The sequence below is a fragment of the Rhea americana genome, unplaced genomic scaffold, assembly GCF_003343005.1.
Source record: "Rhea americana isolate MKP2758 unplaced genomic scaffold, rheAme1 scaffold_1, whole genome shotgun sequence".
Classification (NCBI taxonomy): domain Eukaryota; kingdom Metazoa; phylum Chordata; class Aves; order Rheiformes; family Rheidae; genus Rhea; species Rhea americana.
In genome coordinates, this window is record NW_028185038.1 from 10,273,077 (window position 1) to 10,290,105 (window position 17,029).

At 36.2% G+C, this 17,029-nt stretch overlaps 1 protein-coding gene across 1 annotated transcript in view; it reads right to left on the minus strand.

Annotated features, from left to right (window-relative positions):
* Positions 1-217: 217 nt before the first annotated feature.
* LOC146601831 (protein piccolo) overlaps positions 218-17,029 on the minus strand; it is a 124,469-nt gene continuing 107,657 nt past the window's right edge. Inside the window, exons 11-14 of the mRNA XM_085325745.1 lie at positions 10,903-10,996; positions 4,557-4,628; positions 1,691-1,871; positions 218-429 (exon numbers count right to left, since the gene is read on the minus strand). Coding sequence (XP_085181871.1) covers positions 218-429; positions 1,691-1,871; positions 4,557-4,628; positions 10,903-10,996 — 559 coding nt within the window. The remainder of the gene's footprint in view (positions 430-1,690; positions 1,872-4,556; positions 4,629-10,902; positions 10,997-17,029) is intronic.

Consider the following 17,029-nt stretch of genomic DNA (forward strand, 5'->3'; position numbering starts at 1 on the left):
CACTGCAGTCTTTATAAATTAAAATAAATAAATAAATAAAATACTTCTAAATACAAGAGTATACTGTAATTATATGTAATCACACACAGGCACACAAAGAAAGACATTGAAAGGAATGAGCACAGTGTGCCAATAACAGAAAAAAGAAATAGCCAAAAAGGGAAGGACAGCAGGGAAAAAGGCAACAGATGAACATTAAGCTGCCATGCTGAGGAATTTATTTGCGTCTTTTACTTGGTTGAAGGCGAAGCTGTTGGACAGCTGCTTCCGCAGCGGCGATGGCTGCCCCAGCGTCTTCAAGGTGGGTTTGAGTGACGCTGGTTTTGCTTTGGCTGCGAGATGGCCCATGAGAGCGTAGATGTCCTTCAGAGGAAGATTTGGAGCTCCCTGGACTGCTGTGAGATTTCTCTATGGTGGGCACCTGCATGTCTATCAGGGAAATGGAGAAGCACAACCGTTGCATTTATTAAAAACAAACAAACTCATTGTCTTTCTCTAGCTGCATTCCAGAACAAGAAAGAGTGATAGAGCTGCACAACTCCACTCAGAGTGCCAGGCTATGTTATCATTAGGAAACTCCTACAAAGCCCCTTTCGCTACTTCCTCACTCTTCTCTGGCCCAAGGAACAATTCATTTACAACTTGGTTTTTATCAGCTGTGAATTATGCCTCCTGCACTGGTTCATACTGGTGAAACAGTGGTGGAGCTTACAGCCTAAATCATTTCCTGTTTTCTTCTACTTATCTAGTACAGAGAGAATAAACGGCATCGCTTAAGCCAGTATTGAATATTTAGGTGAGATGAGCAATCTTATCCTCTATACTGCTGAATGCTCTGGTCAAAACTATAGTCTACTTACAATAATAGCTTTTATACTAACTAATAATCTCTGATTTAGATATTGATCTTATAAATACATCGTGTTTTAAAAGTTAGCAAAACTTTTAAAGAGAAAATTTATCACACAGAGAAATATAGAAGAGATGGACCAGAATCTTATCACTCTGATGCTCTCATTTGGATTCTATTTGGGATGGCTGTTACATGGATATTACATATACTGTATCTGAGATGAGCTATTGGCCACTATGTACTCAATTAAAAAAAAAATGTTGGAGCAGGAAACACTGAGATCAATTCTCCTTCTGCAAATGCTGGTATAATTCCAGTACACAAATTCCACAGATTTTTCAATGCAATTGAGATATGCTGCTGCCAAATATCATTGACTGGAAATACCTGTGTGTTATTAAAGTACAATTGTTATTCTGTAAAATATTAATGTGATATTTCCAGAAGGTAAAATGCCCATAGACTATTTAAGGAGTATGAAAAAAGAAAGCCAAGTATATATTGAATTTGGTCAAGACTATCAGGAAAATGAAAAGGGCATAGAATCTACAGCAGATGTGCAAAGCACATATAGATCTTACAAGATGCTATTTTAAAAGTCACAAATGCTCAGTAAGCTGGCTGGTACAGATCAGGCCAAATTAAGCCTTGGCACAAGCCTCCACTGAATTCATGGCAGAAATAAGTTTTTAATGAAAGTGTATACAAACTTCATAACAGTAACTTTAATTTTCTATTAGAATTTAAGAATATCAAAGTTTTTCCATCCAAAAAAAAAAAAAAGTTTTTTCCCAAAAGGGAAAACTTTTTGTATCTAATGCACTGAGCCATTCCTACCCTTGGAGGGATCGGGGAAGATTCCGTGACTTCTGCTCTTGATGACTGATGGTTTTGGAGATTGCTGGCTACTCTGTCCAGAGTGAGTTTTCCCATGATCAATGTTTTCACTCTGCTCCTTCAGAGGGTACCACCGAGGAGTGCTGTCAAGCTGAGAGATGCTGGATAACTCAATCAATACCTGTAAATGATTCAAAATACAATATGCGGCCTGAATCCGATCTATTTAATAGCAGAAGAGTCTCGAGTTATGTTATCAAAAGTTGCAACCGAATGCAAGGGATTAAAAATCTTAGGATGTGTGCTGACAGACAAGATTCTCTACCTGTGCTCTGACCTAGCCTGATGTAAGATGGCTGTGGTCCAAAAACCACATTCATTAGCTTGTTGTTGTGTCTAACTAATAAGCCTTCTCACAGGATCTCAGTAGGGTCTATTAGCTATAGACACAGCTCCACACCAAGATGGCTAGATATTTTAAGGGGTAGTTTGTAAGCACTAGCTTGGGTGTGAGCGAGTAAAGAGCTCTAGTCATGCTGCATTAGTTTATATAGGCATATCTAATCAGAAGAATGAGGTATTGTTATTTTCTGCTTTATGTCACTGTTAGAAAGGGGCTAATAATTTGATATTTGTTAGCAATGAGGTCTTGTACAATGTAAGATTGGTGCTTGTTGATTCTTTGCAAACTCCATATCTACAGAATTTGTAACAAAAAGAACAGACTAGGGATTTGCAATTTACACCTTTGCACTTTACCAAAATAATAGAATTCAATAGCTCATTCAGGAATCAAAAATTCACTGGGCAGAGGGAGGCAGAAAGGGACATAATGGCAGTGCAGCAATGAAATGAGCAACCCGTCCCCCCCACCAAAAAAAAAGAAAAAACAAAAAAAATCCAACAACAACAAAAAACACTTCTAAAACTGGCTAACTGGCTCTAGGTCACCTTCATTGCTAACAGAAGTTCTGGAAATTTGCTTAAAAAAAATCCCCTAAAACCAAAAAGCAGCAGAGTGCTAAAGGGTCATCAGAAAGTCTTGAACAAAGGAAAGGATAAAAACAGCCTTGTGTTTTGTTTAAGGTGAGAGGAATTAACACTAAAGTCAGGTAGGAAAGCTTTAGAAACATTAGACAGAGTGAGCATACCTCAGGGAACTATGTCTTCATCAGCTAATTACAGGACTGAATAAAACAAAGCGCCTTCAAGTGTAAATGAGAAGAAGTCTCAACTGATCTCGTCTAGAAGGTTGAAAGTCTTTCTTCCTTTCCTTTCCTTTCCTTTCTTCCTGTCTTTCTTACAGCTTTATAGGTCTGTATGTGACCTGGTTTAGGCTCTCTGGCTAAGTGTATGTTTAAAAAATAGAAAAGAACCAGAGGATATCACTTAGTTATATCATGATCCCTAGTGTGGTTTTGGCTGTGACTTTGGGAATCACGTGGAAGACAGCAGCGTTCCCAGTAGAGAGTGTAGACTGGGGGATCTACACTGGAGAAGAGCGTTTGGATGTGAACCATGATGGGCCGCTTGTCTTCTAGGGCAATGCGACTAGAGTCTTTGATGCCCATTAGCAGCTCTGCTTACATCTTTGTGACAAATTCCTCATGGCATGATTTGAATATTCCTTATTTGATGTTACTGTGCAAGTAAGTCTGGATAGTATTTTCCCTTGCTTCTCCAGGGAAGACTGTTTTCCTATTTAAATCTGAATGATTTAATAAATAAAATAGAACTGGAGGTTGAAAATATTTCAAGCCAAAAGTTTTATTCTCACTGAGAAAGCAGCTGTGGGAGGATTCGTTTTCTAAATGTCATAAATAATAATGATGTAAACATTCAGTAAAGCCTCACATTTGGATAAATGCAATGAACTCAGCAAGAATACTGATGCAGTATGCAGGAAATAAGTAATCACATAGCTGCTTCCTATATATTTATTTTAGTAATAGTTCAAACAGTGATGCTGATTGCCCAGTTTTATAGTTGCACAAAAGGGAGCTGGGGTTGAACTGAGTGTCTCGTTGCTAAATTTAAAGGCAGGATAAGCAGAGATACTTTGAGTTATTGTCTATGAACAATAACTTGAGGAATCAATTTTTCTGGGTATCCATTTCTAATTATAATCCTCCTTGGTAATAAAATTTTTAATTATTTATTTGATATGGCTATTGCTGGTAATTCTGTATTATATGTGCATATGTTTATTCATTCTTTAAAGAGAAAGTACATTGCTTCTCATGATCATTGATCTTGTTTATTATTACTTATTAGGGTATTCATAATAAGCCTTACAAGATTTTGTTTTCAAATATACTTTTGTAATGTTATTTGTTTCACAAGAGTTAAAAATGTGACCTCGCATCAGCAAGATCAAATAGCTAACACTTGAAGTTACTTATGCATATGCTAAATTATATGGCTTGGTGGCAGAATTTCATCTTTTAATCATTTCCAAAGACTGATATCTTCTCAGCCTGCCATATCACATTAAAATAGAGCTTATCATACCTACAGTTCATCAGTCACAACAAGATTCCCCATGCAGTCACTCTTATGTCTGTTACTGTCCCATGCTCAGAAAATCATCTTGATTTTTACTGAAATAATATTGTGTTGAGTCCCAAATAAATTTACCTACAGTTCATTGAGAGAAGAAGGCAAGTACCTTACCTGTCTGAATGAAGAAAATCACGACAATTTGTTATTAAGTCAGTATTAAAACTGATATACTTAAGGTAATACTTAAAGAATACATGTTCTCACTACTGTTATACCTAGGAAGAAAACAGTTTCCAAAACCAGCATATAGTTAATCAGCTTTCTCACTAGTCAGGGCAGAGAGAGGAGAAAATCAAATACTCACTTCACCAAGAAAGTCATTCGAGGAGAATCTATCGTAATCCCAGACAGTCACTTCCAATGTTTTCTTTTTCAGCTACAATTTAAGTCAAAAGATAATTAACCTCATTGCCACCATAAACTTCAAAACTCACTATATAGACTTGATATATTTATAGTTCCTTGCACCCTTCCTCATAGTGACAGCCAGGCAGCTTTTGTCTTCCATTAGCCTTGATCTCAGACGGAGAATTTGGGGCCATTATTTGGTATCAAGACAGATGGATTTGTATTTGGCACTGTTTGAGTAATTTCTGTAAGCTGATTTTTGCCAGTCTGCATGTCCACTACAACAGTTAAACTTTTTTTTTTTTTTTTTTTTTTTTCCAAGCTCCATTTTCATATTTGTTGCAGCTTTTCTTATCAGGTCTAATGGGTTGTTTTGTTTATGCAGAACTCAGACATTTGCCTAAATTGTATCTGAATATGAATTTCCTGTATATTGATTTAAATACCCCATTATATAATGTCGCCTGTGAAGGCCTGACTTTAATATCCCTGCAAGCTCAGTGCAGTCACTGGGACTCTGCAAGCAGCGCAGAGGTGCAGGACAAGTTGTACTGTCAGGCATTAATGACTGCCATCAAAACCTATTATCTGCAGACCTTGTTAAACATGATAGTTGTGTAAACTGTTCTTTTTAGAGGATAAGGGCAGAAACAAGTCTTTTTATGTGACAAGACAGCTTGAGATAGAGGGAGCTGTTGACCAAAGCAGTTGACCTTGTAGAAAAGGTTGATCCGAATGTGATCTGAAGGGTCTGTGGAGACTGATGGCAAAGAAAAGACAAGAGGACAAGAGGATTCATTACCCACGTCCTGTGCTAGGGGCAGAAGTCCAGCTGGTGGCTGGAGAGGCAGTAATGAATTCATGTGGCTCGAAAGAGAGGAGAAAGAAAAAGTTAAGGGAATATGGGATGTCTGAAGTCAGGCTGAGGAGCTGTAAGTGAAAAGTTTGTTGGATGCTTCCAAGCATTACAAAGGAAAACAGGACTCTGCATAGCTGGATAAAAGAAGTCAGACTAGAAATCCTAAACTTCAGTCAGGGTCATCACCCCCAACAGAAGCAACTTGTCACTTGTGGCTTTCACTGCGAGCTGGCTGCTTAGGACAGAGGGGCAACAAAGCATCCAACTGTTGATCCAAATAATGAGCCTTTCCATTTAACGTACCTGTAACATGCACTCCTAGGATAACCGGCAATCGCTATTTACTTCCACGACTGCTTTGTTTAACGGAACATTGATTCAAAAAGTTTTTAAACTTTTTAAATTGCATTCAACTGTTAATTTCACCTTATTATTACTATTTATTAGGAATAGCTTCTGCTCCCAGCTAGTTTTAGAAAAACACAAACTATGCAAAGCCAGTTTATTTAGAAATCATGTTAAAATCAGCGTATCCTGGTAAACCCACATGTCAATGGCATTATTTTTAGCAGCTGTCTTTAAGAAGTCAACAATGTGGTTTGAAAGCTAAGACTTTAAAAAAGAGAAAGATTAAAGAATAGTTCTCAATTATTAATTTATATATATATATATATATATATATGTATATATGTATATATTTAATCCTGCCTACTTAGGCAATATTTAATATAGTTTTCTTAAATGCCCTACAAAAATTAAACAAAAAGATGAACACAGAAAAGATTCTCTTTTGAATATTCTTTACAGAATGTGTGTTAAGGTCTTTTCCTTCTCTTTGCTACTCCAAGGCAATGTGAGTAGCAAATGTGAAAAATAACCTTAAAAAATGAATTGGGCAGTCACTGGTCCATGCTACTTTTAGGTTCCTGAACGATAGTGTTTCTTGTTATATTATTTGTGCTTTCATCCTCAAAAAAGAGAGGAATAGCATAAATACTTTTCAGAAATGTGTTGTCTCAGTCTTTGCCATTTTGGAAGGATATGATCTTCTTTTTGCAAGTGATGACAGCGCAAAGACAGTAAGAAGAATGTATAGATCCAGGAAAGAAGAAAAAAAATATAAGGATTTGAAGGATTTTTGACAGAAACTGGAAAATAGATACGACTTTAAAGCTAACGCTTAAGGAATGCTACCTTGCTAGCTTTTTTTCATTAGTATAATAATAAAACTGTGCTGAGAAATTGCAGCAATTAGATTTCTTCGGGATATCTATTTTAAGCCTCTTAGTTTAGTAAAGATTTAATAAAATATTATGACAATGAAAAAACATCAAAAGGGCTTTATTAGGCAGCATGCATGAAATGGGTTTCAAATAGGAGGAAAATTGCTTTTCTAAACCTGTATATATGTACCACTATTAAAGGCAAAGAGCCTTTGATGGCTAGTGACTTGAAAAGTAGCTATTAGATTACCACAGCAAAGCAAGGTTCTGCCTTACATCATCCTGTTTCAGCTTGTGAAGCCAGAAGTTCAGATCCCTATTAGAGATTTAATTTACGCCAGATGATTTTTCTGAAATGGACAACTAGAAAGTGCCCCTAGAAGAAGGAAAGCTGTTTGGCCCAGCTGACATACACTATGAAAAGCAGTGAAACTTATTGGAGCACAAACCATGTTATGAAAAGAGCATTCCTAAGATATACCTCATTTTAGGTATTGTATTGCAGGAACACGCCAGAGAGAAAAACAAAGTCATGTTATTGCACGTGAACTCCAGCTAGCCTTAGGTTGCAGTGGATGATCTTCATTTAAAGAAGATGAAGGAACCTGCTACTGTGAATAAGTCTTCAAGAAGAGAAAACACTAATCAACAACACGCATGACAGAAGTGCCCATTTATGGATTTGAATGTCTTAAGACTGTTGTGTATTGTAACTGATAATGCAGGTTTATTTGTAATTATGAAATGCATCGCTTGAAATATTTAGTAAATTTTCCTTGAAAAATGGTATACAGTCCACGACTAGAGCAAAGGCAATATCTTAATGTACTTTTCTTCTCTCCTATGCCTAAAGCAAATTCTATAACTACTTCACAGATATTGCAAAAGAGGAAGGTTGCAAATTTCAGTTTATATATTTTATGAGTAGAAATTAAAGGTGTTGTATTAGATCATGCAATATATTTATTTGTGTTTATATTCACACTTAACACTTTATTGTTCTTAGCTATATATTGCTATATTTCAGGACATGAGAGGATAAAAAAAACTTTTGATAGGTAATTGGGAACCTACATTCTATTGTTCAAGATCTTCAGTAACATTTAGGCTTCAATGCCTCCCTTCGTCTTATGAAAACTTTTATTATTTTTTGAGAATGAGACTTAGGCTCCTAAATCACTCACGGGCTTTTGAAAATATTATTTTTTAAAAATATATTACCTTAAATTTAAGGACTTGAAAATATTTTGCAAAAGCTCTAGCTATACATTTTAATGATTTATATCTGTTACTTGAAGAAATAATTTTATCCAGTTTCTGATGAATAAGAAATTGAGGTAAACATTGAGGTATTATACCAAGGTCATACATTATACCAGGGATCTAATTAGCAAAAGGACTTACAACTTTTAACTCTCTCTCCTAAAACCATTCAAATGCATCATCTCCTACTTAAAGTAGATGGTTGACTGAGTTAGCAATTATTATACAGTATTTATACTGTGTGTACCAGGCCTTCCTCTCAAACTGTAATTATTTCCACTTTATTATTTAACAAAAAAATTAAATTACTAAATATTCAGTTTAATTTATTTTAGCTCCAAATGTCAAAGTAGAATTTGCTACATTATAAAACTAATCATTGCAACTTTGAAAAAGTCTGTTTCATTTCAGAGTGATCTTCCTCATAATTATTTTCAGTTTAATTTCAGCTAGGTTATGAAACAGAAAAGGAAAATGAAAAATTGTGCAACCAGCCGATGTCTAGACAGTGAAAGGACTATATTAGGAAATATTTAATCATACTTATTTGCTGTCAGAAAGTAAGCTATGCTTTGAATGGAAAGGAAATTCTTCTTTTAGGAAATAATGTTTATAAAGATTCATGAGTTTATGTTAAAGAATGGCTTGTAAACTCTGTACAATTTCATGTATGATGCATTTTTGCCTGTTTGTTGATCAGAAATTTTATTCTCAGTCTATTATGACTATTGTCTTATATTTCTCTTCAAATTTTAAACTACTCTGAAATATGTATTCATGATGGTTAGAAGTTCAAACAATAGTTTTTCAAATTGTAGAATATACAGTTCTACAGCGTGGAATAATTTGCTGATTTAGCCACGCATTTTACTTTGTCTAGGGCACTGAATTGAATGGGAGAAGAATCACACATAGGTATCTAACCACTACCTAAAAACCATGAAGAGGTATGGAAGGGAATGCTGTTCCCTGCATATTTCCCCGTCTGAGAAGAAGACAGAATATATTAACGGATGTGATACTTTTGGAAAAAACGTGAACACTGACAAACATAAGCACTGTATAAAAAATCTCAGAGGAAAGGAAAATGTGGGAATTTGCAAATTAACAGCTAAAGGTCAGAGAGTTCAATATGTAACCTAAAGGCTACATTTCACCTAGCAATGGTCAAAAGATTGACATCAAAGACATTAGGAGATTTCCTGACATATAAATCTATCATAGAGATCATTATCTAATTTAAAATGACCAAATAACAATTGAAAGTCTGATGTCCAAGCACTCCAACTTACAACTGTGTGAAATATCATAGCAGAATTTAAATGGAAAGTTCAGACCACGTTGTTCAGAAATATTGTTAAGATTTACAAACCTTTTCACTTAACCTAGATGATTAAGGGTTTATATTGCAGCCATACAAACCTCACAGTCTTATTTCTTAGGCTTTCATTGTCAATGAGCTTTATGCCAGCTTATAGGAAACAGTATGTGAATCCCTCCTAACTGAAACCAGCATCTGAAATTCTATTAACGATAACCACTACACATAACAGAATACCTCTGGATTAATCTGAAGTACTGACTGAAAAGACAAAAGGCTGTAAATGAGATGAGCAACCACACAAGTTCTTCTGCGAGAAGAGTTTTGCTCTTTGCAAAAGCTGACATCTTAATCTACGTTGCCCTTGCTGAACAAAAAGAATGGATAACTAAAATTTTATGTGAGGAAGATAATACTGAGGTCTTAGTGTCATGTTGAAGAAGTACATTAAAGACATTGAAAATCTGGTCATTCAAAATTCTGGTCATTGTAGGATCTTTTATGAAGTAGTGAAAGATTAGATGGCCTTGAAAAGTGAAGTTGAAAGTATCAAAAACAAAATATTAAGACAGGCAGAAAGATTAGGAACTGCATGTAGATCCAGTACTCAATTTAAACAAAAGGCCTGACTGTCATCTTGCTGTTTCAAATACTAAAAAGTCTCTTTAGAAAGGAAATAGGCAGAGAAGACTTTCATAGGCCTTTTTCCCAGATGTGATTGAAGTCTTCTATAAGAAAGAAATAAAATCTTTTCTAATTTTTTTTCCAAGTGGTTCATATTTCAAGCTAAACATTACTGCTTTATGGAAAAATGTATCTCTACATTTCATACATGGTTTTGAACAAAGTAATTGTAGAACTTGTATTCTGAGTAAATATGTGTGACTTCTGGAACCAAAAATGAGTGTTTCTGCCTTTGCTTTAGAAATTCCTTATGTCTTAATTTATTCCCTCCCTGTATTCTAATACTATTTTTCGAGTTGCCACATCTGTACTTATGATAATTAAGAATGTTAAGATCCTGGCACTATCTCCACAGGTCTGAGGAGTGCTGACAAAAGCATGACTCTTAGGGCCTAAGCCTGTGATTAAATTGATGGGTCACATGCTTCCTGCGAACCACTGTTAGAGAAGAGGAGAAAAAGTTAGTAGCGATCAACTTCCCTGTCTCAGAAGAACTCACTGTCTGTCGCTTATATTGAAGGCACTTGTAAAATTACTAACAATGCAACAATATTGATCATGCAGAAATAATAACATTCTCCTCTACATTTACAAATAACAATACATTTACAAATGCAAATGTTACAAATAACATTTCCTACTGTATCTGTGTGTAAAGAATTTGTTGCATGTGTAAAGGGATGGGGCTGGTCAAGCAAGCTCACACTTGAAGCCTTCTAAACTGCCCACCATCCATATAAATTACCATTTTTACGAGCAAAGGGGACAATAAAGGAGTATTGATATAGTGAACTCTATTAAAGCCAAAGACATAATTTCAAATTTTCCCTAAATTTGGCAAGAGTTCAGGGGTTCACAGAATTGCCAGTGCTGCTGCTCCTACCACAGTGAACACTACAGACCACACAAATAAAGCAGCAAATCACACCGAGTGGTACTAACAGTCACTCACCTGCTCCACGGAGATATTTTTATAAATGACCGTCTGATTCCACTCAGGATTCAAGCTCTTCTGCACGTATTTAGTCCTCCGCTTGTACTCAGCACTGAATTTGAACAAAAGAAGGAAACATTACATAAGTGATCTTTTGTTTCTTTCAGCTCTAATGAAAAAGAAAAAGGGGAAATAAGAAAAGAAAGAACTCAATTCCTCAATTCTGCAACAACTTAGAGTTACACGAGGACAAAAACAGCCTTTGGGTCTTTTTACATTTAGTGTGCTTTCCTGATACGGGCTTTTAGAACATCTTCCTACGACTCTTCAGTAGGCTTTCTCCGTCCACAGCTGTTTCAACCTAAAACACCAGTCAGCACATGCATACATGCTTTGTTTTTGCACAGAAGGAGTTGTGTCTGATTATAAAAGCAAGTGATATTACATTGATTTCTTTTCCAAGACAATCCTCTTATTAGCACATTGAAGTGGCATGAATCCATTATATTTATAGTATCTCTAATGATAGCAGTCCCATCTCACAAGAATGTTTAATGATGGCCATAAGGTAACTAATATCCTCTTAATGATATAAGCACTAATTTCTTATTGATCTTGCTGTTTGGATCTGCTTCTAACTGCACTGGAAAGAAACAGAAAAGTGCACCAAGCTCATGATTGTTTCTGTCAATACTCAAGAATAAAAAGTTTGCCTGGTAATCTGTTTTTAAAAAAAGAACTGGTAGTGCATTCTATTATACTTTGCATTTCCTGAATATACGGAAAGCAATGCACTAGCTTTTAATGGAATATGGATCTATCTAGCACTGTGAGCTTTGATGTCAGACTTGCTTCCATTCCAACTTTAATTTAATATAAATTTTAATGGAGATCATGAAAGGGTTGGGTAGGAGAACATGAAAAGCTTTTAACACTTTGAAAACCCAGCAGATATAAAGAATTTTTTCTTGCCACTCTGCAAGTTAACTACCCTTACACTGTTCAAACTTTCCATACATTAAAGGACTTCAATGTTACAACTACTACTAAATGAAATGTGCTCAGGACTATTCTTTAGCTCTAAGGCCAAATGGCACAGAAAGACCAGTATCTATTCCACTAAATTCTGCTATGGTGCCTCTACGTGAACATTTGGCAGCGTGCTGTTCTCCTGATTTGCTCACTTCTGACAGATTTTGAACTGCAAAGGCTGAACTGTTTGCCCTGTGGCACAGCCTCAGCACTAATGAACGAGATTCTTTTCACATGAAGCTAAACCGGGAGAGGCGCTCCAGGGTCTCAGTCATTCAACCCAACCATTAACGGTCTATAGCGTATGGTACCAGAGTAGTGCTGGTCTGAATTAAAGCTGCCTGAAAGACGTAAAGTCTTGTGCTAAAGACGTAAAGTTGGGTCTTGTGCTACCTTCTAATTATTCCGGAATTTGTAGTGGCCCTATTCTCCAAAAAGCAGTGGCCACGTCAGAGCCCCTACCTGACAGCTGGTTAATTCCCCAAGCAGGACTATGAACTGTTTGGGAGAATGGTTGCTGAGCTGGGCAAAAAACCATGGCTAGCCTGGGCTAGTTGAATTTTTATTCAACAGGACTGACAACTGAATTCCAGTTCCCAGGATTATTCCTGGGCACGGTTTCTTCTGTTAGTACACTCTATGAGGTTTGGGGTTTCTTTCAAGAGGAAGGAACATTCTCAGTTGTTTTGATAAGGATTTTTAAAGCAGAATATTAACCTGTAGTGGATTTCTTTTACCTTTTGTCTTTCTCTCTTTTCCAGTTCTTTAGGGATTGCCTTATATTGAATACCTACAGAATTACAGCATTGAACACGGTGGCTTTACCCACTAAACACTCCTCAAGTGCTCCCACTAAAACTAACAGTATTGCTTGTGTAACAACGCACTCTTCAATGCACTACTACAAGAATTAAAACACAGTTAAAGATTATTTTGGCTGTTCCTGGAGATTGTTTCCTTTATCTTTCTTTGTACAGTAGTCAATATGTTACAAAATTGACAACTATATGACAACCCACTATATTTCAGAAATTCTATACTTTACATAGCACATTATAAATTACTTAAATGGTTGTATTGATTGGAGAATGCCCATGCAACTCAATAGATTTAAATTAATTTTCTGAAGTTTATGCAATATTTCAGAAACTACTTAGTAAATATGTAGGGAGTTATGCCATCTAGTTCATTCTTTTGCCAAAATGTCACTGTCCCCAACTGTATTCTTGCTAAGGTATCTTCAGAACTATTTTAAATGTAATTACTTGCTTTTATAGCTCTGTTCCATTATCTAGTTGGCCAGCATTTATTGAAAATGCTGGTTTATAAGGAGAGAAGAGATATTATACTTACCTTATGGAAAGATTTGAAAGTTTATACAATCAAGCTATTATGTATAGATGCAGGTGGGTGCAATAGACCTGGTAGGAGGACCAATTACGTATCTTAAAGCTCACTAAATAATTGAGCTGAGTGACAGGCAGATGTTGTAGAGAAGAACCATCTTCAGTGGATTACTGAGCCATTCACTACAACTATAACATGAGAGATGCAGTCCTGAAGTGCACATAGTATCAGATTTATAAACTTAGTATATCAAGAAATGCATAAAATGTCACACTACAAGAGAGACATGGAGCTACTGGAGAGAGTCCAGCGTAGGGCTATGAGGATGATCAGAGGGCTGGAGCACCTGCCCTATGAGGAACGGCTGTGAGAGCTGGGCCTGTTCAGCCTGGGGAAGAGAAGGCTGAGGGGGGATCTGATCAATGTGTACAAGTACCTGAAGGGAGGGTGTCAAGGGGACAGGGACAAACTCTTTTCAGTCGTCCCGTGTGACAGGACAAGAGGCAATGGGCAGAAATTGAAGCACAGGCAGTTCCGCCTGACCGTGAGGGGGAATTTCTTCCCTGTGAGAGTGACGGAGCACTGGGACAGGTTGCCCAGAGAGGTTGTGGAGTCTCCTTCTCTGGAGATATTCGAGGCCCACATGGATGCAACCCTGTCCACCATGTTATAGGTGACCCTGCTTGAGCAGGGAGGTTGGACTGGATGATCTCCAGAGGTCCCTTCCAACTTCAACCATCCTGTGATTCTCTGATATATATCAACATTATGATAGTGGGGGTACATCGTGGGAGGAGAGCAACAGCTCTGCTTGTGGGACCACTCTGAACTTTTTTTTTTTTTTTAAGTGAGCATAGCAAGAAGGCATCTAGAATTTAGCATCTAAATGAAGTATCTAGATATCATCAAGCACTAAGAATAAAAAACTTTATTGACATTTCCATGTTGAAACCTAGAGTTGGCTGAATTTTTTTCATTCAGCCTAAAAGTATTATTGTTTCTCTTAACTTTCTACTTACAATATAGTTCTTTTCAATTTTGGATGTTTTTACTTTCAGCAATCATTCAAATCATACTTATGTAATTAAAATATTGATTTTTATATGAAAAATGAATACTCATATGCATGTATTTTTTTCCTTCCTATCATCTCCAATGATATCATATCAGAGCTAAAGAAAAAGGTACAACACAGATGAGCTCTGCTCAAAGCAATAAAACATTTTTGCTCACAATGACAGGAAAATAAATCCTCTCTCTCTTTTCTTTGGTCAGACTGTCAGTGCTGAATGATATTGTCTAATGAAACAGACTTGCAGCTCTTTCTGCTTGTAGTCACTTTTTCACTTTTTTCACTTTATGTTCATAGTCATTCTGTGCAGTTACATTTATTTTCTTGAAAAAAACGGCTATACTACTGTCTTTTATTTATTGAAAAATGAGATTTGCAAAATCATGTCTGTCCACCTCTGCTTATGAGAGGAAAGGAGGAGCTCTCCACAATCCAGTCAGCTCTGTTGGCCAAGATGTACAGTGGTATCTTTTTGGAAAGTTTTTTTTTTTTTTCTTATACATTAGCAAGAGAGGGATGGATGAGAATCTATGGGGATCAAACAGACATTAAAAAGAAACTCATCCAATGTTACTTTTTGCAAGTAAAGCTGAAATAAATATTTAAAAATCTGAATCCTTTTGGAAATTAGATTTTCATGGCTATTCAGTAATGCACTTAAATATTTTAAACCTTCTACTGCATTCTTCTCCCACTCTCTGAAGCTAGAAAAGCAGTCCCATCACTCTAAGTCTTCTTGAGAATCCACCTACCTACTTGGAGCAAGACAACACTGGCAAGTGAAAGTGGAGCTGGGAGCATCTCTCTCTCTTTGGCCTTACAATATTCCTCAAATGAACATCTAATCAAATCAAATCCTACCGAAAGATTAATTTACCTAGATTTCTCCTATCTTGGGGTAACCCGTTTACCTTAATGAAGCCACTGTAGCAGTATATAGCTTGGGCCCGTCTAAATGTCAGCTTACCTATTAGTTTTAAAGAACTAATACACCTTCTATTTGAAGAAAGTAGGAAAGGTCCTATAATGCACTCAACCAAGAAAACACCATGACATTCGCCTTCCTGTTCTCAATTTCCTTCTGCAATATTACAACTTCATCACCTTTTCAAAGTTTCTGATTCTTTCTGGAGAAATGTGAGAAGGCGATTCATGAAGTGCTGAGCTGTAGAGTTGGCAGAGACAAAGGTTAAATGTGCCATTAACATGGTAATTCTGGAATATTTCCAGTGAAGTTTCTAGAGCAGAGGGAAGCACGAGACCCTGTCACCTCTAAGGCAGCCCAGACCCAGACTAAGCGGTATGACAGGTCAGGTCTTTAAAAGTCTGAAGGGAAAGATTTGCGTAATTAAGTCTATCCTACTGGTATGCATACTCCTCCAGACTGCAACTGATAATGCTTTATTAAAACACATTCATTAAAGCTAATCTATACATACTACAAAATAATTCACACGGGAAATTCATAAACTATGCCATCTGTTAATAAATGGAAATTGCATTACTCTTTATCATTTCTCTGTACTTCCCAAATTATATTTTATTGACACATAATACAACTGAAAGTACAATGGAAAAAAGGTATAGAATGACCACATGCAAGAAGTGGCATTTAAACATATTCATTATATAATTTTATTAACGATGAAACAGGCTGTTGTTAGAGCAGATCTGTCTATTAAAAAGCCACCTGTTGACTTGTTTGGTAAGGCTTCTTTTTTAAAGTGTAGAATTATAGGCCTAAAATTCTATTACCATGTACTTAGCCTGGGTTGATACTAGCATTTCTAGAGAACATAATTTTGTCTTACGTTTCCAATTCAGCACAAAGTATGAGTAATTCCAGTACCTAAAAATGTAACTTTCTTTTTTTTTACATTAAATGGCCTTTTATATAGTCAAATAACTTAAATTCATCTATATTTCATACTTGATTTCAATGCCATGACGCTATAGAAGAGTTAGAGGGAAAAATACTCTGGCTCAGTTGCAAAGGGTGTTTGTCTCTCTCGGCGTCATTCAAAATTGTGAGACAAGTTCATAGATAACTACTCTGCAACTTTCAGTGACTGAGGACCAATTTTAGATGTCTCTTATTGAACTAATTTCTTTCAGACTTCAAAAGAAGCTTTCGTTAGTCTTTGTAGCCGGAGCCTATAATATTATTGCATCAAGGAACGCTAGTTATCTGTTTCCATTTCCTTCTGTCCCCAAAATGGCAGTTACTAAAGGATGAGCAGCAAAATCATGCTGTAATCATGTGCCATCAAAACTCAAGAGAAATTTATAGTTCAATGCACAGGCTTATCATAACATCCTGCATGCATACAAAAAATGAAAGAATAAAATTGAAAGACAGTACACTCTACCTTGCATTTTGGACAACCATGACTTGTCTGCATACCCCAGCATTAAATAGAGTTAGGAACACAGAGGAAGCAGCATAAGAAGAAATGGGAAGAGACAGAGATGAAAGAAAGTAAGTAAATAGTGGATAGTTCCTACTATCAAAAAAATCAAAGGAAATAGAAGCATTAGAAAGAATAAGCAACCTAATAGGGACTGAACTACAGAAAAAAAAAAAAAAGTTATTTATGAATAGTTAAGTTTCTAGTTTCCCATAAAAACTTTGCACTTTTGAGAAGCTCTCATCTTCGTTATTCTAAAGCACATGCTGATCTATGACCATAGCAT